Raw genomic sequence first — 20838 nt, 5'->3', positions numbered from 1 at the left:
TCCCAACAGCACTGAGCGACCCTCCAGCATAGCCACTTGCGACAGGCGCCGCACAGGCCCCCCGTTCTCATCGCTGTCGGTGCTCTCCTCATACAATGGACCATGACATCGACGGTTCTGATGCAGTGGGCGCAATACCATGATCACGCTGGCAATTCACCTGATCACTTCTGTGACGCCTCTCCGCCCTGACCGCAAATCCACGGCGCGTACTGACCAGGGCAATGTGCAAGCCCTCCTTCCCCGCATTCTGCTGGGAACGACGCCAGCTCGAAGCAGGAAGAACGTGACGTGACGTCTTAAAGTGACGTGACGTCTTAAATTGACGTCTCCGCGGTCCGCGGGCTGGGCGTTTTCTCAACCGCTCGACAGACGCGATGCACCGGTCTCCATCAAGCTCTCCCCCATCTGCTCGCAGGTCTTGGACTCGGTCACTCTTGAGCTCCTCTTTCACCGAATTCACCGAAAGAAACATCGCCAAACATCGTGAACCGTCAGGCACGGACGACATACCACGTTCAGGCGCAAAGCGTTTACGTGGTCTGGGCCCCATGCACCACTTTCTCTTAACCCCCAGGGTCCTCGCCCGCTAAGCACCGGGACAGCCCGCCCATCTGCCCAACTTGCATCTCTTTCGCCAGATACGGAAATCCTGTTACCCAACTGTTACACAATAAAATCCACCCAACGTCCCAAGTGCCGCCCTGTATCGACTTGACACGACCCCCACCACCAGCTCCCAAGACTCCGTTCAAAGCTCTTGATCTGATAACGAACCGTAGAACTGGGACGTTTTCCTCCGTCGCTCAGGGTCAGAGCTTCTGTCCCCCAGTTTTCTTGAGCTCACATCGTGATGGCATTGCTGATGTTGTCGTCATGACCTTTAGCAAGTGGAGGTCGGCAGGTGCCCGGATCGCGATCCTGTCTCCCTCCGGGGCTTCGTGCCCGAACGCCCAATTGTCTACTGCAGTGTTTGCAGTATTGACTCCGAACGCCCCCGCCGGACGCATATCCGACTTTGCAACCACCCGGCCATGCTGGTCTTCCGTGATCATTCCGTGGGCAGACCCCGGGTGCGACCGGCAATGGTCTCGACCGCCACCCTGCCATTTTTCTTACGTCAAGCATTATCCGTAGTGGGCCCGGGGTCCACGGCCCAGACTCTTCTTTTCAGGCGACACGCTCAGCACCTACCACCATGTCCACGGCACTGTGTCGCTCGCTCTACACAATTCGCGTACTCACGGGGCCACGATCCTGTCATCTGAGTCACGATGCTGGTTTTCTCACGATATCTCTCGACCGACGACGGTGTTTTGCTCGGCTCAGATGTGGTGTGGGAGGAGCGGCGCGGGGCGTCGTGTCAGAAGTCCCTGCATGTTGGCCCTTCCAGCCAGTTCAGACTATCATCAGCTTGCCTGCTTTGGTATTGTCTGCCCGCTGGCTTCATTCTACTCGGAAGAACTAGAATCATGGCGGTGAGATGATCAGGCGGCGGCTCGGTTTTCGGGCAAGCAGCCCTGGAGAAGACAGAAGACGATAATTTGCGAACGGAACGAAGCCCGGATGTCGCTTAGAATTTCACGAGCACTGATCAGTGTTGAGCTGTTGCACAACGGAGGGAATGCCGAAACATCTTGAGTTTTGCGTGATGTTGCAACCCCCATGGGGTTGGTTCCAGGGCGCTTGAGCTTACAGCACCCTCCCTCCACACGCACCCTCAACTCGTTTTGCTCCCTCGAGAAGAAAAAACTTGACCGCCTTCTAGCGTGCTTCTTTCACGGGAGGTAAGTGGACATGGCGTTTTTACCAGACACCACCAGACCATAATAGTGTGCAGCTAGTCTCGGCGATCCTTTGTCATCGTCCGTATTTGGATTGCGCCTTGATATAGGGTTGGCTCCTTGGTTGGGCATTCAAATGGTCAGTCGTGGTCTAACGCCGATATCCGATATCGGGATGCTGAGACTGCCGAGCACTAGAGCCAGCCCGCGAGCACGCCATTTCTCAAGAACAACTGTAATGCTTGCCAAGGAAGACATGGCCGGATGGAAGGCCTGTAAGGCATCTAGTCGGTGTGTTTACGTTGGTGACAGGACGTTCTGAGTGCAAACACGGCGCTTCATGACTAACATATGGCAACAAGGCACACCTCCGCGTGGAGCGCCACCATCAGAGTGGACTGACCAATTGATCCGTTACATGTCAGCCAAAATTAGCACGACCCAACATTGGGTTTTAAACATGAAAATAAATTACTGCGCAAAGCGGACGCGCAAAGCGGACGCGCAACGAAGTAGAAAAAACCCTAGCAGTAGAGTTTGGGTGACGTTTGGTGTTTTGTGGTTCCCTTCGCGTTTGTCCACGTATGAAACCAAGCCGCCGAAGGACGGCCAGGCTATTGGAGCGATGTTGTGAGATCATCCATATCACAATGTATTATTACAAACTAACTATCCCTATGCATAAAAATTTATTTCGCGCCCATCGCTCCTGTACCACTCAGAGGTCTTCGTCAACATTGGGTGGGCACACGGCCACAAAAGCGCCAGTAGCGGTATTCAGGGCCGAATCGAGCCAGCTATCGAGATGCCACATCATAGAGTCCTTGCTGACGCACGAGTGGCTGACGCGTAGCCGCAGGTTGTGCCCATTCTCAAAATCGAATCCGCTAATGGCCATCATTACAGCAGGGGCCACTTGGAAGCCAGCACGGCTGAAATCGACGGTGCCGGCGTTCTCGGACCCGGGGACGTCGTCGGTGCAAAAGGTCCCGCCCGTGATGCCTTCCTTGTCGGCGGGGAAGGCCACCCATGTGACCGTCGCACCACGGAGGTCCGTGTCGTCGCCGACCTCGAGGTTGAGCCTGAACTTGAAGGGGCTGGCCTCGGACACATGCGTCTTGAGCCGCCATGCCGAGTCCTTGCCGAGGCTGAGCCCGGAGAACCAGGCCACAACGGTGGGCGCCGCACCGCCCTCGAAGCGCGCGTCGTACTTGACCATGGTCGAGAGCTTGGAGGCGCGCTTGCCGTCCGTCTTGACGTCCCACGTGCCCGTCTTGATGTTGGGCTCCGCAGCGGACGCCTCGAGCCAGGAGCAGGCAGCCGAGAAGACGCGCGAGTCGGGCCCAGGCGCGATCGCGGCTGTGAAGTGGTCGTCGGACACGTCTTCGGCTGTGGCGGCGACGGATATGTCGGTCGTGTAATCCAGGTCCAGCCAGCTCAGGCCCATGGCCAGGCGAGGAGGGTCAGCGTACGCGGGCTCAAAAGCCACGTCCTTACGGTCGGCATCGGTGTTCACGCTGTCCCACGACCTGACCTCTGGTGAGGGGTGTTCTCGTCAGTCATGTGTTCTCGGTGAGGGAAGTGCCTTGGGTGCGCAGCGCGGCCAATGTCGGGAATACATACGAAGCGTGCTGAACTGCCCAATATCGCTAGACCAGGGCGGGTAGTTGTTGGCAATCCACTCCTTGTCACGCTCAGAGAGCGTCGTGTTGTTTTTGGTCGCGACGGCTCCAACGTTCTTGAACCAGCGCGCTGGGTACTGGTACAGCATGATAGAGTCGGGGTCGTAAGCGCTGGCATTGACCTCGCTGCTCTCGAGGCGCTTGATCACATTGTAGTTGATCGTCGCCCGTGACCAGCTGTTGGGCGGCCGGCTAAGCTCTTCGTAAATGAGCTCCGTGTTCCACTCAAAGCTGGCAAGGGGCGACTCTGCGTGGTTGGTTAGAAGCTGGGGGATGGGCTTTTGAGGCACATGACGATTGTAGATTGGGTTCACCTACGATGCTCATGTTCGCAGCCCATGACGTGGCCGAACTCGTGAAGTACTTTCCGGCGGATAAACTCCTCCGGCTGTCTGAGGTTGATATCAAGATTCATGGTTCTCTTGGACTGGTTTGTCTCAGACAGGGCATCGGTGCCGACACGTGAGCTCGATCCTCCTCCCTGCACAAAGTCGATGCGAACGTCCGCCTTTGGTGCGTCCATGGGGAGCCTATGCACAGAGCGCTATCAGACGGACTGTCAATGAACGAGAAGCAGTTCTGGAATTCACTTACCAGGTGAATTTGATGTTGGCATACGTCGGCCACCAGTCCGCGTACTTCTTCACCTTGTCATGCAGAGCAGGCTCACCGGAGAGGAACTTGATCTTCAGAGTGCGACCTGGCTGCCAGTTCTTCTTGATATTGACAGCGAGATAAGACTCTTCATCATCTCCACCATCGGGGCCTGTCCACTCAGGAAGCGCCTGGGTCGATCCTAGGGCATTTTGGGGGTTTTCTTCCAAGGCAATACGTAGGGACTCGATTTCCGTCTCGGGAGGGTTCCGGATCTCGAAGCACTGAAAGTGCTCAACAGTTTCGGATACTTCATGAGCCTTTAAAGACATGATGATGATTTGTGAGTGACGAAACAAACTGGTGATCGCTAAGAATTGTGACAGAGGAGGTAAAGAATTGGCAAGACACTTGTTAGAGTGGCTGTGGGACCAGAAGTCATGAATATGCTGACGAGGGGCAACTTATAAGCTCGACTCGGATATAGTAATGTCATCGCCAACGGCAAGCTGAGTCCGGTCGTCGTTCGACTTGTCAATGTGTTCGGTCTAGGCCCGACTATCGAATCTTCTCAACCACGTGTGTCACTGGATCTGGAGGTTCAGCTGTGCTGTTGACGCAAATTTCACGACTGGCATTCCGAAAACTGACAGTTTATGGGTCGAGACCATTCCTCCATCTCAAACATCGTTAGCTTGAAGTCAGAAGACCGGCAACTCTTACGGACTGTCGTGCCGACTTGTTGACAAACGGGCGGGTAGAACTGGCGACTCAGCCGAGAGAAAACAACGTGGCGGAGAACCCATGTTCGACGCTTCTCCCAATTGAGCACTGAGTTTCCCATGTCGGCTCCAGAAGCGGGAACGGCTGCTGCCGTAACGTGCATGAACCCCTGTAAATGTCCGGGGACACGATCAGCTCTCAGCCAGCCAGTTGCCAGCCGTGTCTCAAGAGACCGTGGCCTGGGCGTCCATCAGAATGGTGATGAGGCTTCAGCCTCGCGAGCTAGCCGCGCGGCGAGATCGATAGCTAGGAGCGGGAACGGCCCAGGCCGCATCATGGGCGCCCCCTAAATGATGCACGACGAGGGATCACCGCTCAGCCAGCCAGCCACAAGCCAAATCTGGTGATCATGGACTAAAAGCAGGGTCGCGGCGGGGGTCTGAGCCATGCGACTAGACCCTGTGGGGTAAACGAGGGTGATCCGCGTGGCTACGGCAGCAGGCGAATAAACACCAAAGCCCCTGAATTCCTCAAAGACTTCAAACCACAGTACGAACTTCGAAAGGTTCCGATTCGCCAGTAGCTTTCGCCCCATACAGATTCGAAAGAAAGTGATGCTCTCGGGCCATTCTACGTTCCCCTGTAGCAGATGTCGGTTTTCAGCTTGAGGGAAGACCTTCCGTATTGACCTGTCAGTCTCTACTAACCGAACTCGGCATCTCAATGTCTGCTCAGCCTGACAAAGGCCACGATCGTCTCCGGGGAGCTTGCTCCGGGCTCACAGGAGCGTCCTACGGGGAATGTATCCGTACCTGAGCTCCCATGTCACCAAAATCGATAGTGCAGCAGTACGAGGACCAGTGACGAGCCTGGTCTATTCCACAGTTCCGCTTCATTGTGTGGCGTCGATGCATACGGAAGCTCGCTCTTGCTTGCCAGATAGAGCAACACTTGTTCGACGAGAGACCAGCCAACAAGGGAGGGCAGTCACTGGTCTGGAAAACTTATTTAAGATAACTCGACCGTCGTCGAAAGTTGGAGTTTTGAGCAGACATCATCTCTTCCTCTCTTCCGAGCTCACATCATCTTATACCTCTTGCCAGCGTCATTTACTTGGTCCAAATCCTCCAGTTTATTCTTACTTCAAAATGCATACTGTCCTCGACATAATCCATGCGGCCGATAAGGTCTCCAACCATATTGGGGATGCTCATGCTCGTTCAGGCAGTGCTCCTGACCTTTCGCCTAAAGAGCATGTTGAAAGCATCATCGCCAAGAACCGGGTAGGGCCTCCTTGAACAGTAACACTGTTGATTTCGTACTGACACGATCTTTTAGGTTCTCAAACTCATCTCTCGCCAGATCAAAGATGTCGAGTCTGCTCTGAAGTCCTCTGTTACTATGGATGCCGCCGACGTCGAACCAGAGCTGGTAGCAATGGACGTTGCCGACGATACCAACAAGCCTCCAGGCGATGTGATCCGAGAGGGCATGTCTGGAAAGGATTCTGGCCTTGGCAAGCAGAACCCTTCACTCGAGAAGATGGCCGAGAACATCGGACCTATCGTCGATACCTTCAAAGACATTCTGGTACTATACACCCTTGCATCGCGCTCTTCGTTTCAAAATCGACTCGCTAATATGACATCGCTTCCCAAAGACCAAGCCGTACCTGAAGAACTACAACGCAATGCTCAACACAATTCCCATCGTCGGGCTAAAGGGCGACAACATCATGTACACCGAAACCAAGAGCCGCGGGGTTCTCGGCGTAGAGGAGGATTGGTCGGTCTTTGGCCGTATCCCCGATAATGTCAACATCGACAGCAGCAAAGCCGTTCATTTCTTCCCTTACAAGGGAGACTTTTGCATGTCCATCGGTACCGCCATCTGGCGCAGGAAGCATCGCGATGACAGGGACCCCGAGGTCAAGAAGGCAGTTGATAACTGGCCGAAACTGTACGTCGAGTCCTGGGAAAAGGTTGGCGACAACTGTCTTCCGGTTGGCAACGCCTGGAGTATCCTCCCGTTTGCACGTCTCTCCGGCAAAGACATCCGATTCCATCTCGTCATCCTGGGACAGGACGGGCGCCTGCTATCTCTGAACGGCGACCTGGCTGGAAGCAACAACTCGTTCACGGAGCTCAAGAACAGCTCCGACGCAAAGAACAAGGCAGCGGCTGCTCTCAGTATCAAGCAGGCGGCCTACTTCAATGGAAACATTGTGGCCTATGACAGTGGCAGTAACACTTGGAATCTCGACGTGGATTTCGATGCTTCAACCTTCACTGCCTCGGACCAAATGGCCGTAGACCCACTCTTCGAGCTGACCGCCACTGACATTGGTCCCGTCGCTGTTCAGAGCGACGGCTGGATCTATCGTCGCCGCCTGGAGACGGTCAATGATCCATCGGACAAGACCGCCAAGAACGACAAGAAGGCTGGCTGGCAGCGGTGGATCCAACAAAAGGGCGTCACGCACCTCGGTGTGGCTTCCCCTGGTGTGATGTTGGACCTGGAGACACTGACGGGGTCTTTGCGAGACCGTTACATGGACACTCAGAAGTGCATTTACCCTGTTGTCAGCAAGCTGCAGACATTTGCTACTAACCAAGAGCTTTTCCTCAAGAAGCAACTTGAAACGGCTGAAGAGTATCAGAAGAACGAGGACAGCGCGGCGAAGCAAAAGATCGCCATCAAGGAAGCGAAAAAGCTTGTCCTGCAGACGAAGATCTGGGCCACAATCATGCGCAAGCAGTCTAGCTCTGTCAAAGATACTGTCAACGGCATGGGTACCGATCTCTCTTCGGTTCGTACTCAGCTCGACCAACAGCTCATTGTTCTTCGCGATAAGCTTGTCTCGCTTCAAGCTCAGATCAAGGCTACAAAGGAAGCCAAGGCAAAGATGGATGCTGCCTTCTGGGGTTCCATTGGTGTTATGCTTCTCGGCATCGGTCTTGCAGTTCTCGGCGCTGTGACTGGTGTTGGTGTCATCGCCTTGGGCATTGTCGGCGGCGCGTTGTTTGTCGGCGGACTTGTTGCGGCTTGCCACTTTGGCAGCGAGTCGGCAAAGCTTGCTGGGCAGATCGAGGACTTGGAAGCAGAGGCGAGAGGTGTACAGCAAGCCATCACTGACATCAAGTCAGTGGCGGACAGGTTTGGTGACCTCGAGAAGATGTATGAGAATCTTAACATGTTTTGGGGGCGTATGTTCAATGCCGCCTCGAGTCTTGGCGGCATGAACGAGGCCACAGCGCTCCAGATTGGCGCGGGCGTTCTTGAGGACACAACATCCATCGAGGCTTCGATCAGTGTTGTGACCAAGATGAAGAACGGCTGCGCGACCTACCTTGCTGTCTTGAACAGAACCGGCATCAAGATTCCCCGAGATGATTCTGACGACGACTCGGACAATGACGACGATGAAGCCGCCGACGTTGAGCTGCAGTCACTCGAGACTTCGCCCGTCGACCCCGGATTCAAGAACCTTGTCCTCTTCAACAAGCAGGTCGATATCGCCACGCAAGCTTTGGAGAACGATCAGTTCACCGAGTATGTGAAGCATCTCGAAGTTGCAGACCTCATTGATGTCTACACTGGGCAGATGGGAATTGCGCCCGAAGCCGTTGCCCAAGTCTTGGACGAAGCTCGCCAGCGGGAGGGCGCCGAGGCGGCGGACATATTCGGTGATCTTGCCAACTTCGCCCGCTTCACACCTCTCGGCATGGCCGTCGGAATGGTCGAAGAGGCTGTGTCACGCGATGTTGACCTTGAGTCAGCGCCTCAAGATGAACAGAGGGAATCAGGTGACATCTTTGGAATTTTGGCCGATTTTGCGAGGGTCAGTCCCGTCGGTATGATTGTAAACACGATCGGGACAGCGGCCGAGGCCGTTGCGCGTGATGTTGACCTCAACGAACAGCCGGCAACCACGCAGTCAAACGGCACAGAGTCTGCCGACATTTTTGGCGACTTGGCCAACTTTGCTCGCTTCACCCCCATGGGTATGACCGTCAACCTTGTCTCGGACGCCTTTTCGCGCGACGTCGACCTTAACATCCCTGAGGCTCAAGTCCAGTCGCAAGAGTCTGCGGACATTTTTGGAGTCATTGCCGATTTTGCGCGCTTCACTCCCGTTGGATTTGCGCTGGGAGGTCTACAGCTCGACAGCCCGAACCCAGTACAAAACTGGTTCTTGAAGAACACAATTGATGCGGCAACGAACATCTTCGCCACTGTGGCCCCGTTCTCATCGGACCACCCCAGCAGCGGCATGCTCAACGGTATGTTGGGCGATGCTCGAAACAATGTACTTTCCATGTTGGACATGACTCTCAACACGGCTTCAGTGTCAGAAGGATGGATGAAGCAGATCCCGGCCGTTCCTGAGTCGGACGAGGAGATCTCCAAGGTTGCTTATCTTCAAGCGCAAGCACTCCTGACATGCAAGCAAGCAATGGAAAAGGCTAGGCTTGCCAACAATGCTTTCGTCGACTTTAATCATCTGGCTCAGCAGGAGCAGGAACGTCTTCAGCGTGAGATCAATTTCCTTAGGGACAGGATCCAAAGCACCCATGCCCAGGGTGAAGCTGAGATCCGGGAGATACTGAGCCCCCGCGTCACAGACTTCTTTGACTTCGGAATTGGTCGTGTGTCGGCCATGCAGAGAGCCAACGAGATGCAGAGCCGACTCAGCCACGAGATTGATGAAATTCAACGCAAAATCTCGCAGTGTTCGCAGGACCTCCAAAGCGGCCACTCCTTCATGGGACACACCCAGACTTGGGTTGAGCTCTGTGAGCGTACAAGCGGCAACCTTGGCTCGATTTACGGAACTCTGATGTCTGTGAAATACGGTATCAAGATTGATGCCGCGGCATACAAGGAGCTGGCGGATACGCAGTGGGGTCAGATCCGCAAGGAAGCGGATGAGGTCAAGGCAATGCTTCAGGGAGGCCAGAACACGGCGGTGGCTATGGACATCGATGGCCTTGGTGTTGCTGCAGACGTTGCTGCGGATTCAGCTTTGGTGCAGATTGCGTCCCCTACTCCCGTTCTGCTTTCACAGCTTGAGGCCCAGACTAACAACTCGACAATCGTCTGGGAGAACATCGGCAAGTTGCAAAGGCTTACTTACACTGAAGATATCGTTGGCTACTTCGACGCTGCTTCTAACCGAAAGGTTACACTCAACGAAGTCATTCAGAGCATCAGGAATGCCTACACCCAGACGGCCGCGCTCCATTACGGGACCGTTGAGCAGATCAACACGCTGGCTCTTCTGCAGAGCACCCGCGCAAATAACCTAGCCAGTGGCAAGATCTCTCCGCATGTCTTCCTCAAGGGTACCTTCAGCTCAGTCTCCATGGCACGCAAGCAATCTGCTCGTGTCAAGTCGCAGCTTTCCAACTCATCTGCTGAACTCAGCGGTAAACTCAAGCTTGTGAAGGCGTCCATCGGAGAGCTGAAGAAGGCCATCTCAAGCGCCAACATCGATCTCGCTCGCCGCGACAAGGCCTATCGCGACAAGGTCACCGGCATCATTGTTGAAGGATGCTTGACCGGCTTCGCTACTGGCGGATTGGTCGCTGCTGCTGCGTTTGCTGCTTATTCAGGGGTTGCTATCGCTTCCATTCCTGCCCTTCTCGCAGCCGGCGGGGTTGTCTTTGGCAAGGATGGCGACAAAAAGGGAGACAAGGAAGAAGACAAGCCGGAAGGTAATGCTTCCAATGGAACCAAGGCTGCCAACGGCACCAACGACACCAACGGCACCAACGGCCATGCGAAGCCCAAGGTCGACTCGGAGGAGGAGGAGGTTCCTGAGGAGGCTGGAGACAAGAGTGAGGATACTGCTGCGCCCGCCAAGAAGACTGAAAAGGAAATCCCCATTCAGAAACGCGTGGAAGCCGCCCAAGACACCTGGACGGCACTTAGCGGAGTTCTCCGCACGGTGAAGGATGCCGCCAGCGGAACGGAGCTCGGCAAGGCGCTATTCAACAAGATGAGTCTCCAGGAACTCGGCATGCTTGTGCAGTTGGTCAAGACAGCTATCGTCGTCATGGAGCGCTCTGTGGCGGCGGTGGAACACCTCTCGCAGCCACTGGAGGACCTGCTCTCCAGCGTGGCTCAAATGGCTGACATTCTGTCCGACATGGATACTCGTTGCAGCCAATACCAGGTGAAGAATGCTGGTGCATCACTCCAATTTGGCAAGGAAGAGGCCGAGACGATTAAGGCCCGCTGGGCTGAGGTTGGTGACGCCGCTGAGGCTTGGTTGGATGTCTTCAACGCGCAGCGCATCTCTCCTATTACCTACACTGTTGTTTGAGTACATGAGGCTTCACAAGGAGGAGGCAAGGAGAACTTTATTTTGAGATCATACTGTACGATTCAATGATCTAACCAGCATAGTGTTGGACAGTATGCGATTTTCTTAGGGTACTCCGATGGGTTACATAGCACCATGAAATAGGCCTATCATTTCTCAATCGACAAGATAACCTCTCGAATACTCGATGCCGACTGTTTCAACAGCGTAGTCTCCTTTTCATCAAGGAGCAGAGGCACTTCCTGAAACGCTCCGCCCCTGTTGATCTTACACGGCATGCTGAGGGCTACGTCCTCAACGCCAGCGTAATTTCCGACCTGAGAGACGGTCATTATAGCATCGGAGTCCTTGACAATTGGCTCCACAAGGCTGACAATGACACTTGCGATGCCGTAGTTCGTTTTTCCCTTCTTTTCGATGATAGCGTAGGCTGCACCCCTCGTACGGGCCGCGCATGCCGCCATAGCCTCCTCGTCGTGGGGCCTCCCAGCTTGCCGGCAATACTCAGGCAGCCGCATTCCGGAAATGTTTGCCAGGGACCAGACAGGGAGCTGAGAGTCGCCATGTTCACCAATGATGAATGCATGAACGCTACGTGGGCTGATGCCGAAGTGGTGGCCCAGCTCGCGGCGAAAACGGGTTGTGTCGAGTGAAGTACCGGTCCCGATGACACGGTGAGCAGGAAAGCCGGAGAGCTTGGTAGCAGAATGCGTAAGAACGTCGGCGGGGTTGGTGGCGATGATGAGTATTGTATCCGGAGCAGCTGTGGCGATGCGGGGGACGATGTCAGCGAAGAGGGCGTAGTTTGTTTGTACGAGCTCGAGACGCGTTTGGCCGGGCTTCTGGTTGACACCTGCGGTAATGACCACGAGGGTCGCGCCCGCGCAATCAGAATAATCGCCAGCGCGGACCTTTGAGTGTGTGAAATGGGCGGCATGACCAATGTCTGTAGCCTCCCCATCAGCACGGTGCCTGTCAATGTCGATGAGGACAATGTCAGCGGCTAGACCGCTGAGCAGGATAGCATAGGCTGTCGTTGCGCCGACAGAGCCGGCGCCTACGATAACGATCTTGATGGACTGCATGATAGTGAGTCAGCTGCTGGTATTTTTTCAGAAGTCTAAGAACAATTCACCCTCGAGGTCACGGTCGTGGGTTCGTGCTCTGGAGACATCGCAGCTTGTAACGTCGTAGCGCGTAGCGGGGTAAAGACTCCTCAGCCGTGGGTCGATTTGGGTATTGGCGTTAGTGGCGAGCTAGGTTAGTTTTATGGTGTTTAGCTCCGTAGGTAACTAGGGCATCAGATCGTCGAAAGCAACGCGTCGTATATATATGACTCGATATTGTCGAGATTGTCGCCGACTTGGTCAAGCTGTACGGTGGCCTGTTTCTGACTAACCCGGTTTACCAAGGTTTGTGGCTCACAATCTCCAATTGGGCGCTTCGGCGGTTTTCTGATTTTCCTTGCTGCCCGCTCATCTCAGATGTTTTTACTGTCGGGACCATCTCGACGACAAACGAATTCCATGAACACGTGGTTATCTACAGAGGAGATAGCAAACGCTGCGGAACCGAGCACGGAAATGTGCTAGAGGAGCTCAAATAATTCTTCATATGTAAATGTTGGCTCATCGACGTTGAAAGCCTCATTCCAAGTCTCGCACCCTAGGGAGCGGTTACCTGACTTCTTGAAGGCCATGTTCCATAGAACAGGCGTCTCGATACATTCCCTGCACGCTTCCATTAGCTTAGTATCGTTTTGGATGGTTCCGTGTCAATCGGGCAGGTCGACATGCGATAGTATCATTTGTTTCGACACCCACCCATTGAACATCATGTAAATGTGTCGCTGGTCTGGTATACCCGAAATGCAGCTATTTAATAACTTAATACCGCTGAAATGTCCTCAACATGTAGAGCAGCTATCGATATCCGAAGCGAAGGACCTAGCTGTCAAGTGGCCTCATACCCTTGCACTCTTCACAGATCCAGGACAAAGGCTGTGCTGCAAACGCATCTGAGGCACCATGAGCTTAAGCCAGAGTCGGACGTGCTAGAATGAGGCCAAACCTCATAATCTAACCATAGAAGAGATACAAGGTTGACGCTTTGATCACATGTGGTAAGCAGAAGCAATTGAGCCAACGTTCGGTGGAGTGTAGGCCCTGCGATAACAGCCTTTGGCCTCGGGTGATTGTCGTATTGACATGACTACACATGGTATTGCGGCAAGGCTCACTGAAAGTCGCATACAGCCCCTGTCTTCAGTTTCTGGGTGTCTTCCAACACTGCTCGCGTGACAGTGTGCCAAGATTCAAATGAGGCCCCAGCCCTCTTGGCCTCGATAAGCCCCGACATCTCGACACAGCCTCCGTGACCCATGGCCAGTCAAGTGTTCACTGTGCCACTGCAATGCATCCAGGTACACTTCTAGCCTCGTATCGACCATGTGTCAAAAGCCACAAGTACAAGCATATGAATGGGCGAGTGTCCGTTCATCTATTCTTCTCACGAACCAACAGCACGTCAACATCAGGCCGATCATTTTCACGACACACTCGACCCCGAGAATGAGGTTGCGCTCATGTTCAGTCACCAAACAGTATCAGCCAAACAACCACGACACGCCACAATGCGCTCGCTGCAAATCTTCATGGCTATACAGGCAGCCTTCTCAGCGCTTGTCCGTGGCCAAGACGAGCAGCCCTTGATCCAAATGACCTGGCCTGACGCAAACGAAAGTTTTTACAGCGTCCTCAATGGAAAGAACGTGACACACAATGGTGGACACGATGACTGGGGCTCGAGCTCGAGAAACTTCCAGTGCTCAGATGTTAACCCCCCTTCCGACGCAAAACGAGCCTTGCTTTCAATTGATGGGTTTCATATTCAGTTGTCACAGATGTGGGATTCCAAGACCGTCTCGAGTTCATTCGAAATTGGGAGATGGATGATAGACTGGTCGTTCGGTCAATTTGAAGGACTTGATGGTGCCAATGCGACTGCTTTCGCCTGGTCCAGCGGCCTCTACTACGACGGCTTGTCTGACTTGGGAGTCACATGTGGTGACAGGCTTTTGGCGCCAGACTCTTATGGGATTCCCAATTGGGAAGAAGAGGGCATTATCGACATATTCCAGGTCAAGCCGGAGCAATGGAACGGAGTTAACGCGACATTGGGCATAAGCTTTCAACAAAAGCTGTCAGGTTCCCAGACTGAGTTGCCGTCACAAACTTTCATACAGGTGAGTCTGAGCCCCTGCCTTGCAGAATGCCAATACTTTCACGGGTAATTTTTGATTAACGAAGCAACAGTGCGCCTACATCCAGTTCACAACGGCCCCAGTTCCTGCATCGCCTTGTCAGGCGGCCACACCTACAACCAAGACTACATCAAGCGAGACACCAGAATCGACTCGAGCAACTCGAACTGGCTTTCCCTGGGACAGAGAGACGTCACCCACAAGCACAAGGGCTAGTAGTGAAAACGCCGAGGACGATGGTGACGGTGAAGGTGACGGAGGTCCTAGCGCTAAGAGTCTTGGCTTGGCGATCGGCCTGTCAGTAGGCATACTGGCCCTTGTAGGCTTGATTTCCTATTGCTGGCCTCGCCTTCCAGTGAAATACACCTCCCGCGTTCCTGGAACAAGCGGCTGGGTGAAATATCAACGCGAGACTACACCGGGTGAGGCACCAGAAATGAATAGACAAGGGGCCACATTGCAGGCGCCAGCCACCTTTAGAACATCCAATACTAGAAGAAGCAGCCCGCCCCGAGTGGTATCGCCGGCAGGCTATTACCAATCCCGGCAAAGGCTCTCTTCCGATGTCGATGTTGAGGCGGGGTCGCCTCATCGACAGCAACAACCTTTGCCTGAGAGCGAGATTATCATGATCCAAGCAGCTATCGCCGATTCAAATGAACCGAATAAGGCCACCATCGACGAGCCTCCTCCTGCGTATCCAGGACCACCTCCGGAATACGAGAGATAGATCGTGTGCTCACCGTGGGAAAGTGTGTCTCGCTTGAATCGGTATGTATAAGTGTGTATTGGTAGGAATCTCATTTGGAGCTGTACACGTAAAGAACGACATGGAGTACTTGGGTTAGACATGTACCATGATCAGGTAATGAGAACCGCACATCGTTGCAAAATCTTCATGCTTCCCTTGTTTAGTGACCGTTGTCATTGCGAATGTCCAATTGCGAATGTCCAATTGCGAATGTCCACTCAAAAGGTTTGCGCATCGCTGGCAATTGGCTGCAAATTCCCCTTTCCCTTGAAGTTTTCCAGAATGTTTGCCTGCTCCGACAGCATGAACCGGTCAGTCTGCGAGCCAATCTTCGCAAGTTCCCTCCATCGATCGAACGCGGCCGGGTCTCTCTTGTCGCCGTGCGCCTCCTGTGGGTGCTCCCAGTGACCCTTCGAGAACCCAATCAGGGTTGTGACTTTCTGGTTGGGAATGTCGTAAACGAGAGAGCAGATGGTGCCCGTCTCCTCGAGCCAGTTCACCTGCCAGATTTCACCCGGTCGTACACACTGGTATGTCGCTGTCTGGTAGTTGATGCGGCCAGCCATAGGCCCACCGTGAATGGCGTAAACTATGCGGTCGTGGGAGAAAAACCACATCTCATAACGCCATTTCTCAGGCTTTCCATCTTTGTCTTGGGCAGCATAGTCGTATATGAGGTGGGTATCCTTGATATCCTGATCAAAGGATGGGTCAAGCTTGGTGTTGGTGAGGAAGCGAGGAAGAGACTGGTTGGATTGAGACATGGTGAGTGGTGACCGTTGTGCTGCTGCAAGATGAGAATGAGCAGGGAAGGACTGGGAGATGTCGATGGCCAGCCGCCTGGTATGTGTATGTTTGGCGCAACCCGTCTATGAGGTCATGATCGCTAGAGCCGCATCGAGGTCCAGTTCGGGTTCCGGTTCCAGCCACAAAGTCAATCGCACACTAAGGAGAAGCTTGCCGGATTTGCTATGAGGCAGGACTTAGATGTTGGCAAATCTCGTACAAGGCATTTTTGGATTGCGAGAATGCCAGAACAGTCCCCCAGAGGCATGAGGACGCAAGGAGGCCTCGATGCGAAGAGTATCATGGAAGCGTCCCATCCATTTGTTGCGTTGGTCAGTGAATGAAATCAGTGTGTTTCTCAGTGAGCCTGGCCGAGACAGTGACAGTCAAGTCATGATGCTCCGCTCCATTTGGTATCAACGTCAGAATTAGTATGACAATCAGAGAAACTGCGAGAGTACACTCTCTTCATTCTTGATCAACAATTTTGAATTCAACAGGCGGTAATCTGAACAGATGACAGCAATATGTTGCCCCAGGACCAGGTACGCCATGGCCGTCCGGCAAGGAGCTGTCGGATATCGGCCTATCGGCATTAGTGGATCGCGTCTGTTCCGTTCCACTCTGCATCCGATGTAAGCAAAAGCTGCGCTGGGCGACCGCAACTGGTTGGACTGAGCGCCTCGCAGCCTTTTTCTGATACATCCCAGTGAGAGGCCCAGCGGGTTTGTCCCGGCTGCAAGCACCTCATGAAGTTGCGCGTTGCGGGCTCTCTCGCGTCGTAGCAAATTATTGAAAGGCCTAGGCCCAGAGTGCCCATGACCACAATGCAAAGCTCCCAAACGACGTGACTGTGCACCCGGCGGGGCCAACGATACTCGGAGCATTCCTGTAGCTCATGTCAGGGAGCCAAACGCGGGGCACAACCCAGCTCTAGCTGCCCCAGCCACGGCTCCCGACATGGCACGATGGTCATGCCTCAAGAGACGGGGTTTTGCAAAAAGTGAGAATAGACCTGACGTATCACTGAATCTGGAGTCGGGTGTGTCCGTGCTAGCGAGTTCGACCCATTCGCAAGTACGCCAGAAGAGATGTACTCGCGACGCGACTGCTGGAGCTTTGCTATCCATAGGGTGTACCGCGAGCTAAACAAGCTCTAGTTCAGGTACCTGTGCCAGACTCAGTGACCCATCCGTGACAGCATGGAGCAAAGCAGCCAACAAGCGGCGTCGAGTGACAAAACGATGGGTAGTGCGGGGCTGGCGATAATCTGGATGTGTCGCCCGCGTTCTGTTTCGGCTGAACAGGCAGCTGACGAAAGACTGTGTGCCACATGCCGAGGCTGCTTCTCGAGCTTCAAGCTCCGCGTAATAGTCAAACCCCTTGGCATCGTTAAGCAAAGGATATCTTGGTCGGACCATGACGACAGGACCACGCGATGGCTGAGGTCAAGGTAATTAGGCCACTGATACCTCTGCGTGGCGCTCCCGCCGCTGTGCTGGCACTCATGCCGCGAGGTAAATGATAAATATGGGAAGCGAAGGTATCATGAGGCGAGTTCCCATAGACAATCAAGCTCGAACAGGGCAGCTGACTCGTCAATGACCTTGTGGTCAATCAGGACATGGCAGCCACAAATGTCGTTTTCGGCATTGCCGCCGCATCCATGGCTTGTTTTGCTGGTCTTGTCACACCCGGAAAACGTCAGCAGTGACCTTTGCCTCAGCGGCAGATTCACCTCGACTTGGTCAATATTTTCTGGCCAGAAAACGGTTTCGAGGATATGCTCGATCTTCGAGATGACAATTGTATTAAGTACGGCGGAATTACACCGCGAGATCCGTAACATGCTCCATCACGAATTTCTCGCTATATGTTCTCCGCCAAGCGCCGGAGCGAACCCCTACAACCGGGCCGCCCTACCCTGCCGCGTGGTCTTGAGGGCGTACCCAGTTCAGCCCAGCGGCGCTTGTCCAACCCTGGAAAAGTCGGCTTGTAAGTTTTGTTCAAGAGACAGGCGGTCCCGCCGACCGTGAAGGCAAGTGGCGTAAAATCTCTCCAGCAAACCACGCTGGCCCCGTTGTTCGAGTCAGTCACAACTGGGTCCGGCCACTGGTGTTACGCGAGAAGATCCACTGGAGTGCCGGTTTTCACACCTGCGATCTGCCATTAGGCGTAGAACCAGAGGCGAGGGTGGCCGAGACGGAGGCTCCTGGTCTGAAAAGAAATCTTCACACATTATTATCCTTTCGCCTGGCCCGAGGTCCACACCATGGCTAGGATATGTTCCTGGCTAGCTCTGATGATACCATTCTTTGGCTCCGGTGTCGCCATCGTGAAAGAAAAAAATTGATCTGACTTGGAGCCTACTTGTACTGCATGTTGCGGCAGTCTGGATGAATGGATTGCTTATACGCTGGACCCTCTCTAGCCACCCAAACTTGACGTAACGGCTTCCATTCTATGACCAAACCAGCAACTGAACAAGGTTTGCAATTGGAAGCTTAGATCACCATGGCGCGCCATTCTCACGACGGAGTTGACCACATCTCTCCGGACATCGAGCACGCGGCTCCGGACTACCACGCGGACAGCGATGACAAGGAAGCCATTCTACCGCCGCAGCTGGGCGTCGGCGGCCAAGGTGGCACCCAGCGCCACCTCCGTGACTACCAGGTCACCATGATTGGCTTCTGCAGTGGCATCGGTACCGGTCTGTTCATCGGCACCGGCTCGGCGTATGCGCAGGCCGGCCCGGCAGGTCTGCTGCTCGCGTACATCATCGTCGGCGCTGTGCTTTGGTGTGTTATGCAGAGCATCGGTGAACTCGCTACTTTGGTGAGTGAATACTGCTTCTCAATCATCGGGAGCCAAACCTGACTCTTCAGATTCCAACGGCGGGTACCTTCCCCCACTGGGCAACACGCTTCATCGACCCTGCAGTCGGCTTCTCGCTGGCCATCTCATATGGCTACTGCTACACCATCTCGATCGCCGCCGAAGCTTCTGCATCGGCCATCCTGGTGGCGTACTGGACAGACATGACGCCGGCCGTCATCATCACCATCTCCCTCGTGCTGATTCTGGCCATCAACCTCCTGAATGTACGATGGTATGGCGAGGTGGAAGTCTTCAGCGGTTCGGTCAAGGTGCTCTGCTTCCTTGGCCTTATCCTCGTGTCCATCGTCATCACCTCCGGAGGTGGACCGACAGGCGAGGCTATCGGATTCCGGTACTGGAACAACCCGGGCCCCTTTGTCCAGTACAACGACATCAAGGGAACGACAGGCCAGTTCCTTGGTGTCCTGTCCGCCTTTGTCAACGCATCCTTCTCCTTCATCGGCGTTGAAACGGTTGTCATATGCGCAGCCGAGTCGATCAACCCCCACAAGGCTATCCCCAAGTCTACGAGCCGCGTCACATATCGTATTGGACTTTTCTATATTCTCGGTGCTCTGCTCATCGGTATCATCGTGGACCCTCGCAACCCAGACCTCATCTCGGACGCTGGCAACGGCAACGCATCCCCCTGGGTCATCGCCATCAGGCAAGCTGGTATCTCCATTCTGCCGTCCATTGTCAACGCATGTATCCTCGTATCGGCATGGTCTGCCGGCCTCTCGTACTGCTGGGTCGGCTCACGCATGATCGTCGCCATGACCACTGATGGCCAGCTGCCCAGCTTCTTCGGTCGCACATGGTCCAACGGTGTGCCCTACGTCGCCGTCATCACGGCCTGGCTCTTCGGACCTCTCGCATACCTCAGCCTGGGCTCCGGCGGCGCGGGTCAGGCGTTCACGTGGCTGCTCAACCTCAGCACCGTGTCGGGTCTCATCGCGTGGGCGACGCTCTGCTTCTGCTACATTCGTTTCCACCGCGCCATGAAGGTGCAGGGCATCAGCCGTGACACTCTGCCGTGGAAGTCGCCATTCCAGCCTTACACGGCGTGGTTCGGCTTCATCGGTGCCACCATCATTACTTTTGTCGCCGGCTTCCCCGTGTTCCTCAAGGGCAACTGGTCGACTGCCGACTTTATCGCGTCGTACATTAGCATTCCCATCTTTATCGTGCCCATTATCGGCTGGAAGCTGTGGCACAAGACCAAGGTATGTCGGTCATCGTTTTGGAGCTGTGATTCAGGGGTGCTAACATTGGACAGTTCCAACGTGCCGCGACGATTGATTTGTGGTCGGGTCGTCTGCACGAGTCGCAGCAGCCGCCGCCCAAGCCGATTGCAACGGACTTCAAGGGCAAGGTCCACAACTTCTTTTCATGAGCGTGCTGCATATGTTGCCTGGTGTTTTCCAGGCAGGCTGGATTGATAGCGTTCCATGGTATTTGCATAGTAGACTGGATAGATATCCGAGTAATCGCTTCCAATGAAGGAGACTTGACACAAGCCAGTGGCACCACCAATGTCATGCCGAACATGCGAGCCTACTGTGAGGACTGATCAATCAAGGGATTGGGGGACTGAACTGACGGAGATCCGAGCGAGCTGAACACGGTTCCATTGGACAATTGGCCATGGATCAAGGGATGTTGTCTCACCAAAGTGAGTGTTCCATCCTCAATGGGGTCAGGGTGGGTCCAAGACGGGAGGGGCAAGGCGCGGAGTCACGTGCTGTCATGGCGATCGCGTTAAGTGGTGGGTGGGGCAACGCTTACTTTTGGACCAATTCCAGTGGTCGACCAGGTGATCCTCGAACTCAGTGGGCAGGCGCGACAGGATCCCCATGTTCATGGCCGCTTCCCGTGTAAGGTGCAGTCGTGGGCCGTTCCTTCAACCTTCCATACCTCCATCCAGCCTACCATAACCTTGCCGCTCTCTCTCTACTCTCCTCTCCCTCTCTCTTCAGAGTCAATTGATGGGCCAGATTCAGTTCTAGGAACCATCACAGCTCTCCATCAATCATTTACTCTTTCTA

The 20838-nt window shown here is 54.4% G+C and overlaps 6 protein-coding genes across 6 annotated transcripts; 3 read left to right on the top strand and 3 right to left on the bottom strand.

Moving 5' to 3' along the window:
- Positions 1 to 2502: 2502 nt before the first annotated feature.
- On the bottom strand, positions 2503 to 4392 carry D7B24_005414 (uncharacterized protein; the record flags this gene model as incomplete). The annotated part of the gene is made up of 4 exons (XM_028639570.1): positions 2503 to 3320; positions 3408 to 3713; positions 3785 to 3996; positions 4061 to 4392. The coding sequence occupies 4 exons, from the start codon at positions 4390 to 4392 to the stop codon at positions 2503 to 2505; spliced, it is 1668 nt and encodes a 555-aa protein (XP_028496091.1).
- Positions 4393 to 5931: 1539 nt separating this feature from the next.
- On the top strand, positions 5932 to 11111 carry D7B24_005413 (uncharacterized protein; the record flags this gene model as incomplete). The annotated part of the gene is made up of 3 exons (XM_028639569.1): positions 5932 to 6066; positions 6122 to 6373; positions 6444 to 11111. The coding sequence occupies 3 exons, from the start codon at positions 5932 to 5934 to the stop codon at positions 11109 to 11111; spliced, it is 5055 nt and encodes a 1684-aa protein (XP_028496090.1).
- Positions 11112 to 11260: 149 nt separating this feature from the next.
- On the bottom strand, positions 11261 to 12196 carry D7B24_005412 (uncharacterized protein; the record flags this gene model as incomplete). The annotated part of the gene is made up of 1 exon (XM_028639568.1): positions 11261 to 12196. The coding sequence occupies one exon, from the start codon at positions 12194 to 12196 to the stop codon at positions 11261 to 11263; it is 936 nt and encodes a 311-aa protein (XP_028496089.1).
- A 1547-nt stretch (positions 12197 to 13743) lies between these two features.
- Positions 13744 to 15103, top strand: D7B24_005411 (uncharacterized protein; the record flags this gene model as incomplete). The annotated part of the gene is made up of 2 exons (XM_028639567.1): positions 13744 to 14355; positions 14426 to 15103. The coding sequence occupies 2 exons, from the start codon at positions 13744 to 13746 to the stop codon at positions 15101 to 15103; spliced, it is 1290 nt and encodes a 429-aa protein (XP_028496088.1).
- Positions 15104 to 15342: 239 nt separating this feature from the next.
- Positions 15343 to 15888, bottom strand: D7B24_005410 (uncharacterized protein; the record flags this gene model as incomplete). Its single annotated transcript, XM_028639566.1, has 1 exon — positions 15343 to 15888. The coding sequence occupies one exon, from the start codon at positions 15886 to 15888 to the stop codon at positions 15343 to 15345; it is 546 nt and encodes a 181-aa protein (XP_028496087.1).
- Positions 15889 to 18424: 2536 nt separating this feature from the next.
- D7B24_005409 (uncharacterized protein) lies at positions 18425 to 20186 on the top strand (the record flags this gene model as incomplete). Its single annotated transcript, XM_028639565.1, has 3 exons — positions 18425 to 18748; positions 18799 to 20016; positions 20070 to 20186. The coding sequence occupies 3 exons, from the start codon at positions 18425 to 18427 to the stop codon at positions 20184 to 20186; spliced, it is 1659 nt and encodes a 552-aa protein (XP_028496086.1).
- Between the last annotated feature and the right edge of the window lie 652 nt (positions 20187 to 20838).

This window comes from Verticillium nonalfalfae (assembly GCF_003724135.2).
Source record: "Verticillium nonalfalfae strain VnAa140/NRRL 66861 chromosome Unknown scaffold_33, whole genome shotgun sequence".
NCBI classification, from domain to species: domain Eukaryota; kingdom Fungi; phylum Ascomycota; class Sordariomycetes; order Glomerellales; family Plectosphaerellaceae; genus Verticillium; species Verticillium nonalfalfae.
The sequence above is the reverse complement of the archived record's forward strand: the minus strand, read 5'-3'. Positions and strand labels throughout refer to the sequence as shown.